This window comes from Magallana gigas, chromosome 4, assembly GCF_963853765.1.
Source record: "Magallana gigas chromosome 4, xbMagGiga1.1, whole genome shotgun sequence".
Classification (NCBI taxonomy): domain Eukaryota; kingdom Metazoa; phylum Mollusca; class Bivalvia; order Ostreida; family Ostreidae; genus Magallana; species Magallana gigas.
This window is the reverse complement of record NC_088856.1, coordinates 26260806-26286928: the sequence shown is the minus strand read 5'-3', so window position 1 is coordinate 26286928 and position 26123 is coordinate 26260806. Positions and strand designations below refer to the sequence as shown.

The 26123-nt window shown below is 29.8% G+C and overlaps 1 protein-coding gene across 1 annotated transcript; it reads left to right on the top strand.

Annotated features, from left to right (window-relative positions):
* The first annotated feature begins 7736 nt into the window (after positions 1–7736).
* Positions 7737–26085, top strand: LOC105330914 (prion-like-(Q/N-rich) domain-bearing protein 25). The gene is made up of 12 exons (XM_066081788.1): positions 7737–7824; positions 9768–9941; positions 12707–12835; positions 13176–13307; positions 13829–13957; positions 17189–17320; positions 18296–18424; positions 20389–20520; positions 21052–21180; positions 22082–22199; positions 22305–22389; positions 24277–26085. The coding sequence occupies exons 3-12, from the start codon at positions 12796–12798 to the stop codon at positions 24544–24546; spliced, it is 1296 nt and encodes a 431-aa protein (XP_065937860.1). The 5' UTR covers positions 7737–7824; positions 9768–9941; positions 12707–12795; the 3' UTR covers positions 24547–26085.
* The last annotated feature ends 38 nt before the right edge of the window (positions 26086–26123 follow it).

Sequence of the window (26123 nt, the reverse complement as noted above, 5' to 3'; positions counted from 1 at the left end):
AATTCCTCTTTGGGCACACGAAAAAACAAACCAAAATGTATCACGGGAATGTTTAGAAAAGGAAACCGCTTGGTTTCGTCCCCCGAATGATTGGGGTAATTCAACCCGCTAGCTATGCATCGATTGTAAAGAAAGCAGACTTTAGAAATATTAGCGAACAAAACGTACACATGTTGATTTGTAATTTGTCTGATCATTTCGACCTTTATTTAAAGCGATGTCAAATTCGTAATACAACCACACCCGTCTCGTCGTCAGGGTTAAAATTTAACATGAGGCGAAATAACGCGGTACCTTTTAATGTCGTTTGTTTTTGTAAGCAAATTTTGTACGTATTTTTCTTCATTGAAATTTGGCATAATTGACGGGTAAAACTACTGCAATGTCTATTATTATACATATACTAAGCATAGACATCGCTTAAGGTAACTCCGTACCTATAAAATTATGGGTTCAAAGTTAAAAAGCTTTTTTTAACTTATTGGACTTGAATTTCATCAAAAAATAAATAAAATATATATGTATCCATACTATTTAAGATGTAAGGTAATAAAAACCAAAGGCTGAAATTATCATCTAAAAATCACACTTTTTCTTGTTCTAAAAATTAAATTAAAGTGGATGGATACTTGTTTATATATTTAAATTTTATTGCTTACTATGCCAGAAAACTAAAATTAATTAAAAAAAAAAGAAAAAAATTATTTACATTAGAAAAATCATAGCATTTAGATATATCACTTAGAGAAAAATAGAAAAGAGTTATTTCCATTTGTCATTATTGAATTATGTCGAATATAAGGATGAAAAATGCTTATAAAATATCTCCAAGTAAACACTGATTTGAGTTTTTGATGTGCACCTATAATAACTTAGAAATTACAAATCTACTTGCAAGAATTTTAATGAATTCATGGTTTATGTAAAATGTATGACGTCACAGGAGGGTGGATTTACTTTAAAAGCGTGCATAAAATTTGATATAAAATCGGACCAAGCAGCTTTAATATTACAATACTACAGTAAGGCATATCTAATAGTCAACCAAAATTTGATAAATATATATTAATTTATTGAGTGATATAAGGAACCTAGAATTTAGACAGATTTTCATTTAATAAAGTTGCATCTTTAAAATTCTCTGGGACAGTTTGTTGCTACTGAATTCTTTTTTTGCTGTCTGGTGCATATTTGTCCACTTTGTTTTTATTTCTTTAATCGATTGATTTGAAGTTCCTAAGGCTGTGACGTGATATTTTCCCATACTTTCTTCTTTTTTTCGCTAGTGATGGTATTCGTAAATTTGCTATTAATTGTGTCGATATTTTTTTCCACCAAGTCAGCAAATAGCTGAATTTCGCTTGTATCAAAATTTTCCCCTTGCTTCTACTTGACTTCGTTTGGACGTCGGCGTCTGTCATCTTGCTAGAATGTTTACAAACAAAGCAGACGCCCCAGAAGTTGACGAGCATAGCATTATGGGTAATATTTAAAAACTTAAAAAGCTTTAATGACTCATTAATATTTTAATGCTTCATTATCTAACAAACCTTTAATAACGGTTTTGTACAGCAACCTTTAATGTGTTTATTAACTAATGATTTTATTAAATGATTTGTTTGGAATTTAATGATTCATTAGGCTTAATAACACATTATATTTAATGAACCGTTGATACAACCGGCTCCAGAACAAGTACTTTTGTCTAATAATATAGAGAAGCCTGATGCCAACAAACAGTGTAGTGTTATTACAATGGAAGATCCTAGACACAGTTACAGGGTTGTACAAAAAACCCATCAACAAATATGTAAATGATCGTACATACATAGAAAATAATGCATTTGATGCCAGTACCTGGCTTCTTTACTACATTTTTTTATGTTTTGAAAAATATATAACAATCAATGCCAAAGCGTTCAACTGTTCAACAAAAGGTATAGTGCAGCTTGAATAATTTTATAAATGATGAAATAAATATTATTTGTAATAAAACAAAATTAATATTATCAATTGAAAAATACAAAAAAAATCTAAATCTCATTCTTTCAACATTAAAATTAAGGTCTTCGTATCATTTTTATCAAATGCATTTTGGATACATTAATATTCTTATATATTTACATTCTACTGTGTTTTTCCATTAAATTCCGTGTTGTTTAAATGCCTCTAAATGCAACACCTATTCACTGCGTATGAATTTAAGAGTAATTTACTTAAGTAGTTCTCAAACAGTGATTTCTATGTTATCAGTTAAAAAATGTATTTCATGAATGTTGTCAAAACACCATGCTTTTTAATTATTCAACAAAAAAGTTGACTTTATTATTAAAAGCAACATTTCAAGAGTTATTTATCATGGATTATATTTTCATGCTCGTCGATCTCATCTCAACAGTCTATGTGAAAACCAGTTTAAACCGGTTTTACAAAACAGCTGTTCTTGCTGTTACTTATTCACCCCCCCCCCCCTTGATCTGCACTTTATATCGATTTATTTAAGTAAACAATCGATTTCTTAAGTAAGGGAATGTAAATATAAGCATTAAATGATTTATTTTTGACGTCGTCGTGTCAATAACTGCCGTCAGGTGAGCAGACAAATTATCATAACGCGCGTTATGATAATTTGTCTGCTCACCTGACGGCAGTTATTGACACGACGACGTCAAAACTAAATCATTCAATGCTATAATCAACATAAGTCAAAAGATAACAATTTGCAGAAATAACATTTCCTGAAAGAATAGTTTCACTTTTAACAGCAGATTTTGACAGAAGGTTTTATCTAAAGTATTTAAAGAATGATATATCATTTGAAATTGCCTTTTATACACAATTAAAAAATTGTTTTCATGGTTAACAAGAGTTGAATAAAATCACAGGGATAAATTATCACATTCATTTATATATTAAAAAAAAATAAATCACTCGAAAATTCATCCATCACAGAAAGAGGAGTGGGGGAATAAATCTGTATACAAACATGACAATTATCAAAATAATAAAATGGACACAGATTACATCAAAAAAACATGATACATAAAAATTGACAATGCATATCATTATGATATTTTACTAATAAGCACTGTTTTAATGATTTATTTTATGAAAATTCATATCTATTTATTGCACAAATTATGAGAGAAATTTCATAATGGACGGAATTTGGATAAAAATAATAAGAGTGAGTATATCAACTTTCTACAAAATGGTCAGATTAAAGATGGATCTGCTTCATGCTTTAGTGTGTAAAGTTAACCCTTAAAGCAAAACCCTAGTAAATCCAAAATAAACATGAAGAGTTCCAAAAGTAAACCATGAGTTGAATTTTAAATAAAAACAGACCCCAAGTAAACCCTGTGTAAACTCAGAAAGTAGACTCGTGAAAGTTGTGTCAGGTTGGGTCTGGTCGGTACTGTAATTACTGTGCCGTTTTTGATTGATATCAAACTGTCAATGTTATTTTTCATGTTATATCTATAGCTATGTTGCAAGTGAGGTGACGTACACGTACAATCAGAACTCCTGCGCAGCGGAGTTTATTCAATGATAAAATTTTCGCATTTTGTTCCCAAGAGGAAACATATTGATATCGACGTGCCTTCAAATCATTTTTTGTTGGTCTTTGTCTAAATTTTTATTTAAATATTATAATATCATATTTGTTAGGTCGATCATGCAGATAGCAATAAAACTGGTAGAATTCAATAATGTGATTTAAATCATATAAAAATCATAAGATATAATTCAATACATTTGCATAAATAAGAAGACACAATTTATTTTACGTTAAAAAAACATTAAAAAACAGATTATAGTTTTATTCAAACAATGCAAGTGTAGGTCCCAATCCTTCTGCAGAACTTAGGCAAGACAGAGAAGAACTGCAAATGCTGTAAATAATTTTAATTTGAAAACATTGAAATTTCAGAAAAATGTAAGAAAACAATTCATTAACGCAAAAACATGCAACCTATCTTTATAAAGGCTATTAAAAGTGTTAAGAAACCTAGTTGTAGAAATAAATGTTATGTAAAGGATAACATTTATTTTTAAAAAATAAACTGGATTAGGAAGCAAATTGTTTAGGGATTTAAAAAGATGAAAAAAATATTTAATTGTTAATGAAATAAAGTACACAATGAAAAAGTCATTCTATTTTACTAAATAATGTATGTGTTGTGCAATCTGCAATCTTTCATCGTTGAACATATAACTGGAAGTAATCCATATATGCCTGTCAACAAAACACACTGACCATGATTCAGAGCATGCTACAGTCTCATAGAAAACACAAAATAAGGAAATCCGAATTTGAGTTGAAAAATGTAGGGAACGTAGAGAAATACAAACTCTCTTAATATGCTTAATGACAAAATAATGATATCAGTTATAAGATGTGTTGATCCCTTATACGATTCTGTTGATGGACGACGAAACTAATTCGCTTTGCACAGATGTACCGCTAACCTAAAGGGGTGAAGTTTCAAAGTTAGGTCACAATCAATACACATCGATTAAAAATCGCTTATTAAGCAATATATTTTATTTTTAAGTCAATTAATACACACTTAATTGAGGTGTAACGTATCACATCTCCCCTTTCCTGGTTTAATTTAAAACGCTTTAATAGAAAACCAGGAAGTTGATGAACTAATACAAAAATCCAAAAACTTTGAAACATTTTTCAAAACATGGCGATCAGTAAATACATCATCATCTGTAAGTATATGTACTTATTGTTTATTTCATGCTAAGTCTATATCAATTTTTCTAACGTTAATTTTAAATATAAATAAACTAATCGTTTCTACATTTCTTTTCTTCCTTAATATACACTGGGTTTTTTAATTTGATAATCGACCTTGTGCAAGTTTTGGGCAAAGGTAATTTTTATGGCTACTGTACCGCTGTACGTAATTAAGATTTTAAGATTGATTAATGTTAAGATTTCTCTATTCAATAACAAGCCATTTTTTTCTTTTTTCAATAATTGTTTTGGTTACATTTGTACACATTTAACAATTTATTATTTTGCATTTTTTACAAGCTGCTACAAATTTTAACAAAAGTACCGAATCTTCTTTTCAAGGGAAAAATTGATATTTCTAAGATTATCGTTTTACTTATATTTTGAAAAATTGTTATCAATAGTAAGTTGTTATAGCTTATCTTTTGGATATTATCATAAAATTTATTTCCTTTTTTATTCAATGTTTTGCTTTTTAGTTAATATATATATATATATATATATATATATATATATATATATATATATATATATATATATATATATATATATATATATATATAAAATTAATTTCCCATTGATTATTTTTTTTTCCAAAATTATCTTTTGGAATAAACGAATATTTGTCATATAAAATAATTAATATTGGCCTAATCTGCTAAACTTTTCACTCAGTAATACAAACATACTTAACTTAGTATGTATTCAGTAAGTTATAATTGATGTATAGGAAATTACCCCTGTTAAGTCAAATGCTATTAAACCGACTTTGAGTAATCGAATAGTTCTTCCCATTTGCTGATGAATTTCGTTGTGTATCTAGGATGTATATACGTGTAGTTATTTTTTTAATTACCATGGAGTCCTTTTTCCAAAAAGTAAAAGTTATCAAGTTTTAATATTTAATGTATTTTTTTTAAGTTTATGTTTGTTGTCCATTGAATATACATCGCTATATGACAGTTGATTTGAAAATAATTTGTTTTAAATAATTAAATAATTTATATCAATTGTTAAGCATAACAAATTTAAAATTGTCTTTTGTTTTGTTAAAATAAGATGGTGTCGTATGGTGTATGTATTGATGTTGACACATTAAATTGATACAGTGTACTTCATTATGTTAATTATGTATTAATAGACGATAAACAATTTCCGTGTAAATATAAAACATAGGATGACCTGTGGTCTTTTTACCTATATTAACATGCTATTAAACCGCTTTGGATTACCTAGCTATGCTAATTCAAAACGTCCGTATACATGTATCACCTTAATTATATGTCGTAGCGTTAAGCGGAATCCTGTGGTAAAAAAAGTGTAATGTCACTATGTCAACTTTATGAACTAGTGTAATCTAATTAGTTATTTCATCATGGAGACCAGATATCAATTTAAGTGCTACGCATTTCAAAATCCGGAAGTCAATTTGATTATAGCTATATATTTATAATTAAACATCGACAAAAGATCACAGTTATGTTTCGAAATATCAATGCGGAAAATATTGTTTATGTGTTAAATATGTATTTAATCAATATATAGACAATAAGTCCCCTTTATTGTTATATCAACACGCGTACGTTCTTCAGTTTGTATTTCATGTTTTACCTATACTTAGACTAGAAATCAAATTTAAAAAAGGGTTGTTTTATCAGTACGATGACCAGATGACAACACAGTATGTATACCATAGAACACATAATGATAAAATTGTGTGGACACCAAATGTCATATATTATGTTACATCAAACGATCCAATGCTTGATATGACGGTAGAGGGCAAAAGGCTAGGTCAAATAATGATATATCCATACGGGAACCAGAAACTTGGCCCGTAAATCAGCATGCATTAGTTTGTGGGGAAAAAAAACACCCGACTCTTATCGTATTTTCCATAAAAAGAAAACAGAAATAAATCAAAAATGTACTACACCACTAATTTTTTCGTTTGCTTTTAATCATATTAAACATAAAGCTACACTATAAGAAAATACAAGATTTCTCTGTCGATGATAGTCATGCATTGTTGTTATTTTTTTCAATAAAGAGTTTTAACATTTAATTCTGTTTGTGCAAATATCGATATGAAAAAAGACACACTATGAATATTCCATTCATATTCTAGAGGCAGGTTTGCTATATTTAGGTTCTATTTGATTTAGAAAGTCTTGGTTTTTATCCTTGAATCCTAGGTTAAACCATTAATCTTTGCTCTTGGTGAGAACATTTTTTTTGCTTGTTTACTTTGTAACTAGCGTTTAAATCCATCCACCCTTCATTTCAATATAAATTCGCTTATCATTTATAAATTCATTCTCTAAACATTATTTTGACTATTAAAGAGTTTTGCCCGACAAACATACTTTCAGAAAACTTATTGTCTAGATTCATAAATAAACTGAAATCTAATACAATGTAAATGTACCTGTATTCTGGTCACAACCGAGATAATAAAAAAAATATGGTAAAAAACAATAAAAGAAAAAATATTTTGCATTTTCTTTCTTAATTGCTTATTTTTTTATATCCCTATAGTGTTCTATTGATCAAAGGATGAAAAATGTATTACAGGACATTTATTTTTTTTGTGTTTTTTAAAATTCAATTTAATTTTTATTTAGATATAACTCTGGTTATACGCGAAACAACGTCCAAGTATATTAGAAGGTAAGAAATTAGTAAAAGACACTGGGAAGACAGTATGTTAATGAGATATATTTTGATTGAACTGAATAAAATTTGATTTTTAAAAATAATAATATTCATGTCCGTGAATTGGGAGTATTTATTTGTTTTCAATTGTCTTATTTGACAAATGTTAACAAAACAGTTTTATGGCAATGTAAACCATATATATATATATATATATATATATATATATATATATATATATATATATATATATATATATATATATATATATATATATATACTATATTGAGTGGCAGATGATAATAAAATTGTTTCTCCTTTTAGAGATCTGTGTTTAGAGACAGCTGTACGATTTGTAAATCACCAAAACAATTGTAACTTTAATAAAAGTATCGCAGAGGAAATTTTGCAAGATGGTAGGTTATTCATGATCATGGTGGTTATTGTCGTACAATATATTCAATTTATTGTTGTTACATGTGGATAATAGATATTTTCGTAGTAGATATGTGATGTCTTTATATTATTAATGTATCTTACAAAACAATATTGATCCAATTCTTAAAATAAGTCAAATTAAAAATAAAATGATTTGTTAGGCTTTGGGTGAAACATGCATAGAAATCTAAGCTAACAAGGTAATTTGCATTTCTCTATAGAACAGAATATCTTATGTGTGGCAAAAAGAATTCAATTCAACAAGAACAAACGTCCTGCATGATATGAAATTACAAATTATGGAAATGGAACATAAAAAATAAAAATTGAAGTTTTGTTATTACATGTATTATTAAACAGAGTTTCTGTAGTATTCAGTTTTTTTGTTTTCTCGATCGCTTAAACAAACCGTGAATATTATCAAGAATATGATCTTGTTGCTAAACGTCGACATACAATATTATGTAGACGTTGGTAACATACCAAAAATCTAATCATAGAATCTTTTATTGATTTGACGTTAATGCATGGTGTCATGTAAAAAGCTCTTGGAATTAAAAATTCAGTTAGAATTAATTATTGTAAATCACAACGAAAACTTAAAAAGCGCTGCATTAGTAAATCATACCTTAAAACTGAGGTGGCAATTAAGGAACATTTTAATACAATTCACTGCAGCCAGGGAATATCTCTCTTTGGAACTCTGAAACTAAAATTTCCTCAGTCTCAGTTCCGATTCAGCACAAATAGCTTTAATTCACTCATTATAAGACTTATTATCAATATCTGAAAATTGTGAATTTTCAACATACAAGAAGTGGATTTTTATTCTTCGACCTTTTCATATTTTACCCATTATTCATGATTTTTTTTTCAGCTTCTCAGACCTCTCACAACACTGTACCGATCAAAACCAACCTACCAACAGATCGGGCACCAACTAAACACCGGGATTACTTTCGGGGTCTACACGGGATTTTCTTTTTAAACATATGCGTCAACTGGGGTTTACTTTGGGTCCACTTAGGTTTTACATTTTTGGGGTCCACTTTAAACACCAATGTGTGAAAAAGGGCAGTTTTCCCAAAACCTCTTTCTGCATGTAATTCCTACTCCTGTAGCGTCTGCTTTCATGATCTAATTTTGGTCGGGTATTACTCTCTGTGTCCACTTTGGGTTACGTTGGGTTTACTCGGGTTTAACTCTTAGCCTGCTCTAGTAAACCCAGAGTAAACCCCGAGAAAAACCCCGAAAGTAAGCCAGGGGTTTAGCTTGGGTCTTTTATCTGTTAGGTTTATGTTAGGTTGGGTCTGGTCGGTACTGGAATACCCTGAAAAGTGTTGACAACCCGGACTATCTAATTATCGCACCTTTACATATCAGAACCTTACCAATGGTTGGTTTACTGTGTCGAATCCACCTAGTTTTTGTGTTAGTTTACCTACCGTTTGTAACTTGCAATTTCACTGATTAAAGTCAACACAACAGTTAAAGCCGCAAATTTTGCATTTTATACTTCTATTCTCGTGTACTTAAGTTAGAAGTTAACATACTGCATAACATTTTCAGCAAGGGTCATTTTTTAAAGAAATAATGATAATTAAAAATCATTTTGTGAATTTTAGCAACACTCAAAAGCCTTATGCTCATAAGTACACTAATTCTCAAGTTTACAGAAATTTTGATGGATACCGTATCCAAAACTGCCCCTGGTTACCCAACTACACATGTAATCAATAAGGAATAGATAAAATGGATATCCTCAGGAAATAACATTGCATACTTGAGCATATAAATCAATATATTTATATTAAATATATATTGTTCTTAAATACTGAAACGGAATCAGAAAAATAATTTATTTTTTTGCCCTGCATGACTTCTAGATTATACTGAAATCATATTTTCAATTTCATTACAGACAGTACCTGTCCTGAAAAGTGCAATTTCAGGATAGACAATTTGCATGGCCGCAGATACCCTTTAAAACGCATTGATCTAACGATAGGCAATGAGACAGCAAGTATCTCCTCTTGTTCAGGATCACCAGGATATCAGAGATATCTATATATCAACTGTTCATCGTGGAATGCAAGTGGGTATCATATTGAATATATACTTTATATCTATACGTGGAAATGAGACAAAACCTTTAAGTAAATATGTCGTTCTTCAAAATAATTTCACAAACGTTGTAGTAATACGTGGGTTGTTCGGAAATTATTGAGACATATACTCTTACTCTTACTCCTAGTCATGGACATCAGTCTTATAACAAACCAATTATACACGATGTTTCCTTGCATTCATTATTACCTTATGTAAATAAATAATTGGGTCTCCATTACATTCGCACCAAACTTTACTCTGTTCCTTTGGAAGAGTTAAACATTTGAAAAAGTCAAGGAAAAGCAGCTTTTTTGATTTCCCTACACGGGAATACAGACTCGGATCCATGATTATGGATATTACTTATCATCGGCTTTTTAAACCTACACAAACAGAAAATACTGCTCATGCACCACGTTACATTTTCAAACTGCAGTTTTGCCAACAAGGGAATCGATGCCGTTAATATAAGCAATATTTTTATCACAAAAAGATTCAGTCCTGCATTCCGACATATTTCAAGATAAAGTCAACCCCTTGTATTTTCTACAATTATACTTCAGCCATTGCTTCCAAACTCTTCATTTACAAACAAAATCTACCAGACGTTAATATAGAACATCTGAAAGATTATCCTCCAACGTCTTCATGTTTTTCTTCACCCTACAACTATAGTCCTGCCGGACACGTCATTACTGGTAATGTTGATTTAGTTAACAACGAAGACCTAAGATCACTTATTATAGAAGGACCAACATTTAGGGAGCCTAGATCCTTCACATGGCGTCGTAAGTTTGTGCATATATGAATTCTGTTTATGATTACGCCAAGCGATGGGCAAAATCTGAAAAAGAAGATATTGATACCTTGTCAGAGTGGGTTAAAAGCATCAGATGTATATTAAAATCTCGTTACGGTATTAAACGACTGAGGGGTAACATGAAAACCATCTATCCTTCTGTTATCAATAAAGCAGAAGTGAGAAAAGAACGAGATAGATTGCACGATAAGGTGGCCCCTGTTGATAAAGCAAGTAACACCATTATGTTTGTTTGTAAAGCACAGTATATTAATTGCATTTTCAAAAGACTAGGTTTTGATTCTACACATGGTAATCCTACTTACACCCATAGCAGCCTTTCCAAGCAGTAAATACTTCAAGAGCATGCATGATTCGGTTATTGATATCTTAATATCCCCAATAAACAAAATGAATTTGATTTACCTTATTTGTACTGGATTCCGAGAGCTTCACAAACAGAGATACATAGCAGGTTCCAGTAAATGTTCTACCGAACACTGTACAACAATATACTCCAGAAGTGATGTGAATCAGATGAGGATACTAAAATACTTAAAAGAATTATTAGAAACTTTGAGGTCACACAAGTACTCTGAAGTTGAAATTAAAAAGTTGCTTGAGTTTCTGATAGACAACATCTATGTAGTTTTTGGAAATCAAGTCTTCCAACAATCTGTTGGATCGTACAATGGGTACCAATTGGGACCTATTGTTAGCAGACCTATTTTTGTATTCTTATGAAGCAGAATTAAATCAACTTGTACGTGAAAAAGATAAATCACTCGCTGTTGCCTTCAACTCAAAATTCAGGTATATCGACGACGCATTATCAATTAACAATTGTTATTTCCATTCTTACGTCGACTCGATATATCCCAATGAAATTGAAATCAAAGCGACCACCGAATCTGCGTTATCCCTACCGTATTTGGATATTTTACTGAAAATGGACATTGATTTTAACATAACAACAAAACTTAATGATAAACGCGATGACTTCAATTTTTCTATTGTCAACTTTCCTTACTTATGTAGCAATATACCTTCATCACCTGCATATGGTGTTTTTGTCTCTCAGTTAATTCGATACGCTAGGGCATGCTCTTCGTATGAACAGTTTCTAAGGCGAGACAAGCTATTGACAAACAAGTTGATAAAACAGGACTATCAACTGTCTCGTTTGAATTCATCTTTTCGTAAGTTCTATGGTCAATACAACGACCTTGTTATCAAATACAATCGTCCGCTGGGTCGCATGTTGACTGACGTTTTTCATACTAATTGTTAGACCATAATTAATCACCTAACTGTCTACTGACTTTTCCGGGTTTTTTTCGATTACGACAAATAGCACACGGCGGGTGTGACCGGTCAGCAGAGGATGCTCACTTCTCCTAGGCACCTGATCCTACCTCTATCTTTTTGGAGGTCCGTGTTGCTCTGCTTTGAATTTGTTTTTCGTTTTATGATTTTTGAGATGTTGACGTTTTGTTATTGTCGGTTTTTCCCCTCTTACTCCCTTGAGAATAAAGATAAACCATGGTTATTTCAGAATGAAGATAACAAGGATATATTTTGTTAATGTGAAAATTTTCCAGCTAATGAATTCATTAGATCACCTCTGTTAAGCTGACCAACTTCCTTCCGTCCAGTCACTCGGCGCAAACCCAAACTCGTCGCAACGTAATTTTAAGGCGTTTCCTTGCTCTTCAAACGGAACCAGGTGCGCCGGGTACCATGACCACCTACATGTTTATATACCGTCGTAAACAAAATATTAAATATTTTTTAATTTTACCCTTTTTCATTATTTGTTTGTGTTTCTTGAATGTTTATGCCAATTTTCACCAATATTTGACACTTAGAAAGGGAAATATTTATGTGGTCTCAATAATTTCCGAACAAACCTCGTATATACATTTGACTTATAAACACATTTCATTTTACAGAGGAATACATAACTTGGGATCGTGTATATGACTGCGGCATAAACGATGCACAGTGTGTCCAAATAGACAATTACTGTGTGTGTCATTGTATGCCTGGATATATTGCGGAGGGCGAAAAGTGTTTGAAAAGTCAGAAAGCATTTTTATTTAATAACAATAGCATGTTGTATAGAGCACGGAATGATTAATTGTATATTCATGAATATCACAAAAAAACAACACACATTTCTTAAGTGAAGACAAAATGCTAAATATATAGTCACTGTGGCAGTAGTTTTAGTTAAACCATTTTTTAGATAAATGAAATATTGGGGAAAACTTAGCGCTAAGATGTATAAATCCAAAAACGTGTTGCTTTACAGGCTTGAGGTTAAAAACATCAGCTATTGAAGAAAATCTCTAAAAATGCAATTTGGAGCATAATAAGTATCTTTGATTCATTTATTTCATTACTTTTTACTTCAATCAGTTAGAGTAAACATAAGTGGAATATGTGAACACAACTGGCAATGCAATGGAACAGAATTGGCAAATGTTTGTGATAACGGTTTATGTGTATGCAATTCCGGATACATACAAATTGGCAGGAATTGCTACAAAGGTAAATCATTTCAAGTTTAAAGTGATAAGTATCATTCTCTGTAGACAAAAATTGTCATCATACATGTACTCAGTAAATATTCATAATATAACTTCTTCAGTTTGCATTTTTAAGAGGCATTAATAAGTATTCATTATTTTAAAACAAAGGGATTTTCAGATGTTATTATCTCAAATTGCACAAAACACGTATAATTTCAATTAAATCTTTAAAAAACTTTGATTGAACATTTGAAAAGGAAACACTTTATTTTTAACTTTAAATTATTTATTTAATTTTTATCACTGTAAATGAACATAATATGGCCGTTTAACTGTAAGCATGGTACAATAGGTGCTGTTGGATTTTTAAAAGAAATATTTAATAGATGTTAATGCACGACACGTAACATTTCAGCTAAATGGTGTATCGCATATTATTCAATTGTTGCGACTTATTGTTGAATATAGTCCTGCAAAACACTCTTTGAAAGAAAAATAAAAAAGCTGATCATCATTACTTAAATTTCTATTTCATTCTAGGATATCTAACATTAAACGATCCGTGTGAGCTAACAGAACAGTGTATGCAACGATTCTCAGTTTGTGTCAATAGAAGCTGCAAATGTAAAAAAGGATATTCTGTATTTGATAAAGATAGCTGCCTTAAAGGTTTGGAAACTTTGTAAACATTCTTTGCTCATTCAGTATTTTCAATATATAAAGCTTGCGTTTTTTGTTATTTTTGTTAAAATTTTGCGTTAAGATCTGAATTGACCTTAATAATGATTTAATGACTTGTGATTGATCGAACTATTGGCATCATCTTTTTATGATATAAATGTATAGTTTAAGTAAAGTGTCGCATTAAAAATACATGTCAGTTACATGATATACTGGACATTATTTGGGATAGGCCATATATTTTACATTAATGGAAAAATATGATATACTTTATTGGAAATTTTGAATGCAAATATTTAAGGAATGAATTCAATATTCACTTGTTTTATACGAAATTGTTTGGGGCAGTTTACGCTTTATAAACCGCGAAGCGGTTTATTAAAAAAAGCGAAACTGTTTCAAACCATTTTATATCGTATAAAACTAATAAATGTTGAATTCATTGCTTATAATTTAATTTTTGTGATCGGCTTCGGCCGATCACTGTTGTGTTCGCATGCTGCATCCGGCAAATGCTTCCACGTGCGCACACATTGCGCTTGCAAAAGTAGTTCTTTTAAAAAACTTGAAGCTTTGGTTTAGTATTTATATAACACTTTACTCAGTTTTATTTCAATTCATTTACCTTAAGAGATGCAAACATACATTAAATACAGTTCGACCTGTTAATTTAAGAATGCACATTTTGTCTCACGCGTAAGAATTTCGATCGAAAGATTCATTCAGCAATGCAATTGACCTCGATGAACTGACCTCGATCATAAGAAGATGCGCCATGAACTGACCTCGATCTATTGATGTTGCATAATAGTAGCTAGGAAGACGACTTGATTCATAAACAAGGTTACGTTATAATGCGACCTCAATAGCAAGTTATGATGGCAATCAATGTTTTTCAGTTGCATTAAATTATTTTAATACAACTCTTTTTTTTGTATACATGTACGTGTTAATGCTCTTTGAAGAGCCCTACTCAGTATTCTAAAGAAGAAGAAGAAGAGGATACATTAACATTTAATAATTACGTTAAACATATAAAACTAGACAAGGAGTTTACGATCAACGGCTTTCCCCAAATTTATTTCAAAATTAAATTTGTTTACAGAGTATAATGATGAAATTATGGTGTACAGATTCAAAATATTCTATATTTTGTAAAAATACAGTACTTTTTAAATTATTCTACATCAATCTGATCATTTTGATTGTTTCTAGCTAACGTTATCTATATATCATTATTGCCGATCATTCCTTTAAAAGGAATACTTGTTTTACTCTCCATTGTAGATAAAAACGGGTATTTGACCTTTAAAATAACGTAAAATTATACAAAATTCAAACGTAACGTCAGGCGTATTGATATGTTTTTGATGTTAGTCTTACTATGACGTAGGCAACATTCTTTATACGATATAAAATAATTTTTAGCCAATCAAAAAGTGCACTACAACCAGAAAGTGCGTTACAACCAGAATTAAATTATATATTTATGCACATATCAAAATGTACATGACAGTTATTGTATTTTCTACTTTATGTTTCTCCGTGGTCAATCCTTATTTTTTTTCAATATTTGTAGAAAAGTTCAAAAATGATTCATTTGATAAAAGTTAAGAAAATCGAGTTTTCTATACATAATGTACAACATAGTATTGCTCATTACTTGTCAATATTTGAGTAAAATGTCTGTTGGAGTATTTCACATATTGCTATTTTATAGATATTTTAACCTGTAATTTTATATATATAAATATATATATATATATATATATATATATATATATATATATATATATATATATATATATATCAGGCTTGGGGTAATGCTAAATGTAATGGTAATGCATTGCAATGCATTACATGTTTTCAAAGTAATGCTAGTAATGTGTAATGCCTCAATATTAGCATTACAAGTAATGCTAATGTAATGCATTACTTTCCAAAATCTAGTGTAATGCTGGCATTACATGGCATTACTTTGCATTACTATTTATATTTATGCATGTTCACATAAAAAAATGTGATGAATAAATGAATAGTTGAAATTGAATTTGATAAAAAAAAAATTAAAGAAGAAAGAAATAATTCTAATTAAGAAAAAATGTTTTAATTGTACATGTTTTATTAAAAAAGGTTTTTTTAAAATTCATTTTTGAATCCGTAAAAAGAAATACGATTAAAATATATTAAGAAATATAACTGGGAAAAATCATCTGTTTATAAATTAATAAAATTAAGTGTCCAAAATTATAAAGAATTGTTTAACTTGGGGATATATCTCTATTTAGCTTTTAAAAACCGCAACATTATTTCATAAATTGTTTTTTGTTACGCATGTTATCCTGTGTCTCTATTTCATATCTGATATTGTATCATGCCAAATGTCTATAAATATCATTTTACTTATGGAATATGTTGTTCATATTGCCACAATATGATTATATATTGAGCAAATAAAGAATGACTCTTGTTTATTCATTGAATTTGAACCTGATACTGAGCATGAAGCTGTAGATATGTAAAAGAGTGTTGTATATTTGAAACATTTGCAAAAACTCTTTATTAGCTTTACTTAAAAAAAAAAGTAATGGTAATGGTAATGCATTACTCATGTAATGGTAATGTAATGCATTACTTCAAGAAAATCAAGTAATGGTAATGATAATTTAATGCCCAAATTCATGAAGTAATGGTAATGTAATGCATTACTTTACAATGTAATTCACCCCAAGCCTGATATATATATATATATATATATATATATATATATATATATATATATATATATATATATATATATATATATATATATATATATATATATATATATAAAAAATACCTAATAGAAAGATAAAAATGAAGAATTTTCTCTATCATAGCTTTTACCCCAAAACCCCAAAGACGGCCTTTAACTAGAGTTAATTCAAATATTATTGTCCATGATTTCTATGATAAGTTCATAGAATGACATATCTAAAATGACATACTAGTGAGAACATTGATTGGATTGTGTATAACAGTTAAACCATTTTTATTTGAATAATACACATGAAAAAGAATGTGGAAAAACAGTGTTTAACTGTATAAAAGTTAAAACGTGTTGTTACACAGGCTAAAGGTTACAACAAGACAGTTATTGAATCAAATCTTTATAAATGCAGTTTGGAGCATAATAAGTATCTTTCATACATTTGTTTCAATACTTTTTACTTCAATCAGTAAAGGTAAACATTGGGGGCATATGTGAGCACAACTGGCAATGCAATGGAACAGAATTGGCAAATGTTTGTGATGACCGTTTATGTGTATGCAATTCAGGATACATACAAAATGAAAAGAAGTGCTACAAAGGTATAATATTTCATCATACATGTACTTACTAAATATCTATATAAGCCATTGGTAATAACGTCTTGAGTTTAAGGCAATGATAAGTATTCATTATTTCATTACACAAGGATGTTAAGATGTAATTTTCTCGCATTATCACCGGTGTGAGATCGGTTTGTCCGGTGTGAGACAGCAGTGTGAGATTTTTCTGTCTTACACTGTGTATTACTACGCCGTTTTAAAACATAAACAAACGTTGTTTACTGTAGGGAAATGCAAAATGGTGCATTGAGATTATCTATTTAGTAATTGTGTTGCTTAATTAATTACAATTTATTATATTTTTAATTAAAAAACTGTCGTATGCTCTCATTTTGACTTGCACTATTTGAAGCACGCGGAAGGATAAACCGAAAGTAATCTTTTTGAACGTCATAACAGGAAGTTGTCAAACATCATTTTTAAGGTAATATAATGCGAGAAAAATAATCATTCATTATATACTCGTGTGGGATAGTGAAATTCCACCCCGGGGCCAAGATTCACGGTCTAGGACTCGGCAAAGCCTCGTCCTAGACCGTGAATCTTGTCCCCTCGGTGGAATTTCACTATCCCACACTCGTAATAATGAATGATTCTATTAATCTCAAATAGCTTAAAAACACATATAATTTCAATTATATCTTACAAAACTTTGATTGAACATTTATGGCCAAAACTGTCATATTCAAAAGTTTACGGCAGATCTTGTGGTTGACAACCCAGCCTTTATAAAATAATAATTTTCAACTATTTTTATATTTAATTTTTATCACAGTAAATGAAAATAATGTGGCTGTTTAACGGTTAGCATTGTACAATAGGTGATGTTGGATTTTCAAAAGAAATATTTAATAGATGTTAATGCAGCAACATTTTCGCTAAATAGTGTTTTTGCATATTATTCAATTGTTTCGACCTATTATCATAATTCCTTATATTTCTATTACATTCGAGGATATCTAACATTAAACGATCCGTGTGAGCTAACAGAACAGTGTATGCAACCATTCTCAGGTTGTTTCAATAGAAGCTGCCAATGTAAAAATGGATATTCTGCATTTGATACAGATAGCTGCCTTAAAGGTTTGGAAATCTTGTAAACATTCTTTGCTCATTCAGTATTAGAATATATTAAGCTTGCGTTTTTTTACCTTTTTAATGTGACGTTATGATCTGAATTGACCTTATTGTTGATTTCAATGACTCGTGATTGATCAAACTATTGACATCATCTTTTGATGATATGAATGTATAGTTTAGGTAATGTGTTCCATTAAAAATACATGTTATTATATGATAAACTGCAAATATTTGGGGTAAGTTACAACATTTTACATTAATGGAATAATACATATATAAGATACATTTTACTGGAAATTTTTATTTCAGATAAATAGTTATGCACATATCAAAATGTACATGTATTTCTACTTCAAGTATCTCCGGGATTAATCCTCATCTTTATCAATAATTGTAAACTGGTGTTAATTTCATTATCATTGTCTAGGATTTCAATCTTTGAGTAAACCCGAAGTAAACCCAGAATAAACCTAGAAAGTAAACCCAGGGTTTAGTTGGGGTTTACTTTCTGTTAGGTGGGATTCTGATTCCTATGTAATATACTGTAATAAACTGAATCATACGCAGCACAGTTAAGGCTGTCAATAAACTCCGTTCAGACAAAAAGTACGGGAAATGTGCATTATGACATCACAGTATATTACAAACCTCGAAAGTACTTATTAATCTATTTATTAGTAAAATTAACTTATACTAATCTTTTAATTAAAAACAACAAATGCTATTACTTACAATTTTGATGTCCGTTATATCGTACACACTGAAAAATAAGCGAGATGTCGTTCTCGCTTTACTACAAAATATGACGTCATATGCTTCAAAATGACGCATTAAGTTAAATCATTGAAGGCTATCGTGCAGTTTTATAGCGAAGAAAAATAAATGTCATACATTAACGGAAAAGTATAAATGAATATTTTGTTTAAAATTATTATTAGTAGAATGCTACCTATATAGTCTTATTTTCATTTTGTTAAAAGTATGCATCGTATAAAGAAGCCACCTCGGTTTTGTATAAAATATCGTATATCTAAAATCTGAGTACCTAAATAAATCACTTAATTGCAAGGGCATACACTTACCTGATCCCGACAAACTTTTACATGTGAATTTGAAATATGCTATGTAACTTAAAAACTTCTACGATCCTTGTAAAATCTTACAAATTAATTATTTTTCAATGAAATTAACCCTGTGACCTTCAAAATTATTCAACATATGCATTATAAATTACGGTTTCTACTAACAAATATTCTTTTCTTAAAAAGTTCGCACCGTTTTTCAAAATCTACGATATAACATCAAGTTATTTCATAATTCAGTTGTGAATTTTGACATGATTATGCCCTTGCAATATTGAATTTTTTAAATGACCTCAAAACCACAAATACATCTGCTTGTACCATGCGACTGCATATCACTTGACCACTATGAACATAAAATAGTGTACTGTTATATATATATTTTAGAAATATATTGCATTTGAGTGACTGTTATTGATTTTAAAAAGGACATGCCAGTTTAACTAAAGTATACGTGTTTTTATCACAAAAATTTGCCCATATTTTTATTGACCGCCTTAACTGTACTGCGTATCATTTAAGTTAAGCAAAACAAAATTTATGCTAGACTGATTATGTGACATTGAATGAGAAAGTGTGAATGTATTGCTTTCTCTTCTTCTGATCAACACAATAATCTTTAAAATCAAATAATCAGCAACAAGATTGCCGATTGCTGATGAAAACAATCATATATTTATTTCTGTTATTCAAGTCAGATCATGAGTTTTTGTAAACAAAAAAATTAGGGAAAACTCAGCGTTAAGATGTATAAATCCAAAAACTTTTTGCTTTACAGGCTTAAGGTTTAAAACATCAGCTATTGAAGAAAATCTCTATAAATGCAATTTGAGGCATAATACGTATCTTTGATTCATTTATTTCATTACTTTATACTTCAATCAGTTAGAGTAAACATAAGTGGAATATGTGAACACAACTGGCAATGCAATGGAACAGAATTTGCAAATGTTTGTGATAACGGTTTATGTGTATGCAATTCCGGATACATACAAATTGACTGGAAATGCCACAAAGGTAAAGCATTTCAAGTTTAAAGTGATAAGTATCATTCTCTGTAGACAAAAAATGTCATCATACATGTACTCAGTAAATATTTATAATAGCCATTGGTTATAACTTCTTCAGTTTGCATTTTTAAGAGGCAATAATAAGTATTCATTATTTTATAACAAAAGGATTTTCAGATGTAATTATCTGAAATTGCATAAAACACGTATAATTTCAATTATATCTTTAAAATAAACTTTGAATATTTGAAAAGAAAAGAAAGAGATTTTTAACTTTAAATTATTAATTTTATTTTTATCACTGTAAATGAAAATAATGTGGCCGTTTAACGGTAAGCATTGTACAATAGGTGCTGTTGGATTTTTAAAAGAAATATTTAATAGATGTTAATGCACTACACGTAACATTTTAGCTAAATGGTGTTTCGCATATTATTCATTTGTTGCGACTTATTGTTGATTATAGTCCAGCAAAACACTTTTTGAATGAATAGTAAAACAGCTTATCATAATTCCTTATATTTCTATTACATTCGAGGATATCTAACATTAAACGATCCGTGTGAGCTAACAGAACAGTGTATGCAACCATTCTCAGGTTGTTTCAATAGAAGCTGCCAATGTAAAAATGGATATTCTGCATTTGATACAGATAGCTGCCTTAAAGGTTTGGAAACTTTGTAAACATTCTCTGCTCATTCAGTATTAGAATATATTAAGCTTGCGTTTTTGTACTTTTTTAAATTTGACGTTATGATCTGAATTGACCTTATTGTTGATTTCAATGACTAGTGATTGATCAAACTATTGACATCATCTTTTGATGATATGAATGTATAGTTTAGGTAATGTGTCGCATTAAAAATACATGTTATTATATGATTAACTGAAAATTATTTGGGGTAAGTTACAACATTTAACATTAATGGAATAATACATATATAAGATACATTTTACTGGAAATTTTTATTTCAGATAAATATTTATGCACATATCAAAATGTACATGTATTTCTACTTCAAGTATCTCCGGGTTTATTCCTCATCTTTATCAATAATTGTAAACTGGTGTTAATTTCATTATCATTGTCTAGGATTTCAATCTTTGAGTAAACCCGATGTAAACACAGAATAAACCTAGAAAGTAAACCCAGGGTTTAGTTGGGATTTACTTTCTGTTAGGTGTGATTCTGATTCCTATGTAATATACTGTAATAAACTGAATCATATCATTTAAGTTAAGCAAAACAAAATTTATGCTAGACTGATTATGTGACATTGAATGAGAAAATGTGAATGTATTGTTTTCTCTTCTTCTGATCACCATAATAATCTTTAAGATCAAATAATCAGCAACAAGATTGCCGATTGCTGATGAAAACAATCATATATTTATTTTTGTTATTCAAGTCAGATCATGAGTTTTTGTAAACAAAGACTAAAAATCATCTATAAGACCGTCTCTCCGAGAGAAATTGTCACTAAATTATTTTAGTCATTTTTTAATCGAATATTTTTTACTATTTTTTAATCAATGCACACATACAAGTTTACTTTTATTACCAAAAGACACCAACAATGGAGTGACGTTTGGGACATTGTTTGGCGGATTAATGCTTGGAGTGATTGTTATTGCTGTCATCATGACTCTTACGTACAGAAGATTAAAATTTCCAACCAGAAAAATGTAAGTTTCCTGATAAAAATGTTCTAATTTTTCACCAAATTTTATTCATACATGTATATAAAACACAGGATAAATTTATTAAGTAGAAAAAAATTATTTTTAAAGACAGGAACCTGACGTTATGTTTGCAGACAATAGAACATACGGTACTGCCAGGGGATGTCAAACTTCTTTTTTAAACAATACAAAGGTACAACAGATTTGAATTATGTATTTAAAATTGTAAAATGATCTTGGGAAAGCCGAAACTTTAGTCTTTGAATACGTAACTTAAACAGAGACTTAAAATAAACATTTATCTTATGATACATGTATTTATTATAATGCTTTTTTAAGATGCATAAAAATTTTCATATACCATTCCCATACTTTTGATATTACGTATATACAATAGCTGCGAAAGAAAACATATTGAAACATCCAAATGCCAAGAAAACGTATGACATAAATTATATGTTTTACTAAACTTTTACATAAAAAGTGTTACGACTTTATTAAAAATATTTATAGGACACTTGAAGCATTTACTTTTAAACAGAAAAAGGGCAATGAAATACGGTAAGGCAATTCGCAAAAAAAAAAAACAAATAAAAAAAAAACACGTTGAAATGTTAGGATCAAATCAACGCTCTTGTGTTTATTTTGTAACAACTTTAGACATTTTTTTTCAAAGTGCAACGTAGTTCATCGGCTATAAACCTGGAAATAGCAAAACATGTTCAAGTTTAATTTATATGATTAAATCATGGGAAATGATAACTTGATGAAAATATCAATATGTCAATCCAACAAAAAAATGTATAGGAAAATTTTTTGAATAAACAGTATTTATACATAATGATTTTAAACATTTAATGATATGCTAATTGCACGCCATACCGACCATTATATCAAACATTTCTCCCATGTTTAAAACTATACAAGTATACTATAATAAAATAAATATAAAAAAGTTATGACAGTTAATTTTTTTTCTAAAAATTGATGACGGCAATACGTTACCACATTTTCACAAAGAGTAAGCTTAACGAAGCCGAGTCTTATTATTTCTACCCAAGATATTTTGATAAAATTTCTTGCTTGTAGTTTTAGTTCTATGTAAATTAGTTTTAGATCATTTTTTTTTTATTTACCACCCCAATTTCTTCGGGGATCGTCTCAAAAGTTATCAATTATTAAATGAAACCTGAAGATTATATGTAGAAATAGCGCAATTTTTCACATTTCCCCTATATATTTTGTATTTCTGCCGAAGGAATTTCTTTTTCTTACAAATACGTGAAACCTATTGCAAAAAGTCAACGAATTGTGAAATTTATGAAAATGTTTACTTCGTGGTTAGGTCCAGGGATAATGCCAAAAACGATTTATTCCCCCAAAATTTGGAATATTGTGGTGTGTATTGTCTTATGAAATTAATTTTTAACGAAATAACACTTTTAAACTGTTACATGTAATAAGTTTCTCTTAATGCTCTGTCAATAAAGTATTCTAAAAATCCATCACCACCTCGAATAATGACTAAATCCCACTTTTTCTTCGGCTTTATACATACCGTGGAATCATTTAATTTCCTGGGGACCAATTTCTGTGGACTGTGGGGTTTTTGCTTATTCGTGAGGATGTTATTTCGTGGATGCGTCGGTTTTCAGTTTAATCAAGAAAGATAACCCTTTCAAAATTTGTTTTTGTTGAGGATGCTTTAATCCGCAGGTGATAGCTACCCACGAATACCACGAAAATTGAGCGAATTCTTAGGATTCCAGGGACGTTTACAATATATACCGAGTAACAATAACGCGTTAGCGCCATTTTTGCCCATTATCCTATAAAAGACATAAAATTATATTTTCTCAACTTACCTTACATATGATGCTAATTTTGTATAAAACACAAAGCAAAACAAAATTATAACTTTGCGCCTACGTCTGCATGAAAACAAAAAGATGCGCAAAGTCATTAGCACTCGAACTATACTCGGTCTCGTTTATTTCATTAATGATAACCTACCTCAGGATATATGCATTGTATTTTAGACTAATGCTTCAGTTCTTAAATACTTATTTTAAATTTTCAGCAAAAGGTTGCAACGGTATCCATATACTCTTTTGCGAAAGAAACGCCAGGATGCAATTTGCCTGGAAAACAACAAAATGAACGAACCGAAGACGTTTACAATCATTTACACGAACAAACAGAACACGATGACGACACTTACGACCACGCATGCACTGCACCAAATCATGGTACAGATCTCTCTGAATACAGTCATTCACGTGATATCGCTACTGTTCAATCTACATCACCATTTCTAGATGGAGGCGACTATTCTACATTAGGGCAATGAATAAGCAGAGATTGTCAACAGTTGAGTTTTCATGAATATGTTAATTGATATTAATTGCAACTCAAATGGTCTTCTTAATGGGATCCGCCTGAGACTTACTTGAATATTGAACTTTTGTATTTTATATTTGGTTTGAGAAAAAAATATTATATACGGATTTTATTTCAACAGAGTTTTGGTGATATATTTTTATTTTCATGCATGAATTACAAATTAACCTTCAATGAAAATGAAAGATATTTTTCAAAAATATATTTCATGTAGATGCATGTGGTATGTTATAATTGCTATATATTCATCCTTAATTTACAAAATTAATATAACCTTTCATGTCGATGAACAATACATGTATATTATTAATTCACTGTATGAAAATGATGTTTGTTCGCAGTTTGACATAAATTCAAAGAACGTACTATACTTAACATATACGTTGTAGTATATAATTCATATCACATTTCCTATATTTTAAATATATTATGTTTAATCATTTACTGCAAATGAACATACTGTGGTTTCATCAATATTCGTTGAATACCAATTTTCGTGGATTTCGTTGTTAAGTTGATCCACGAAATTTAATGTTCATTGAAGTGCAATATCTATTAACATTTTGTATTGATAGGGTCATTGGCCACGAATTTACATATCCTTGAAACTGTGATTTTCACTTTATCCACGAAAATTGATACCCTTGAATAATAATGAAACCACAGTAATACATGTACAAGCTTATGATTGTATGGGAGTATCAAAGTTGGACAAACACACTCATACGAAAAGAGACTATAGTCTGTCCCAAGTTATTGCTTCCATCAATGTTTGATGATTTGTAATAAAAATACACATACCTGTGAAAGAAATACAATTGAAATCGATGAAAGGGAATATATCCAAGATATCTTTATTCAACAATTATCCCTTTTCACTCATAAAATTTCACAGGAACGAAAACAATTTTCTTACGGAGATTTATAATGCGAAATGTTTACATCTTTTCTCCATTCGGAAGTACGCGGGATACCTCGCGCAATTTTTTAACGTTATCATCCGGGCTTATTAATGGCTGATGCAATGCAAAATATCCGTAGACTTTCAATTTTGGGATGTGTATTGAAACCTGAAGCGGTAGAGAGGGCGTTTCAAAACAGATAATTTAGACATTTTTCATATTAGTGGATGAACGTAGCTTGAGCACAAATGTATTTACTATTATTAAAATATCAAGCAAAAAGTGGTGGAAGCAAAAATTCGGGACAGAGTATAGTGTGTTTTTCATATAGTATGCAACCAAGTTGTAAAATATGCGTCGGAGTACCTAAAATGACTATATACATTTTGGAAACGAGATAGATACATAGGTCAGTTTTCAAGGTCTTGTTAACATGTTATCATTTTATCATGAAATTAGTAAAAAAAAATTAAGAAAAAAGGAATGTTTTAAATATTTCATTTAACAAACAAAGGTGAATGAACAATCAGGCAATATTATAATGTACATTAAACACATATTTGTATTTACAGGCGACAAAATATCATATGTCCCTTATTATCCTATTTCCACAATATTAGTGTGG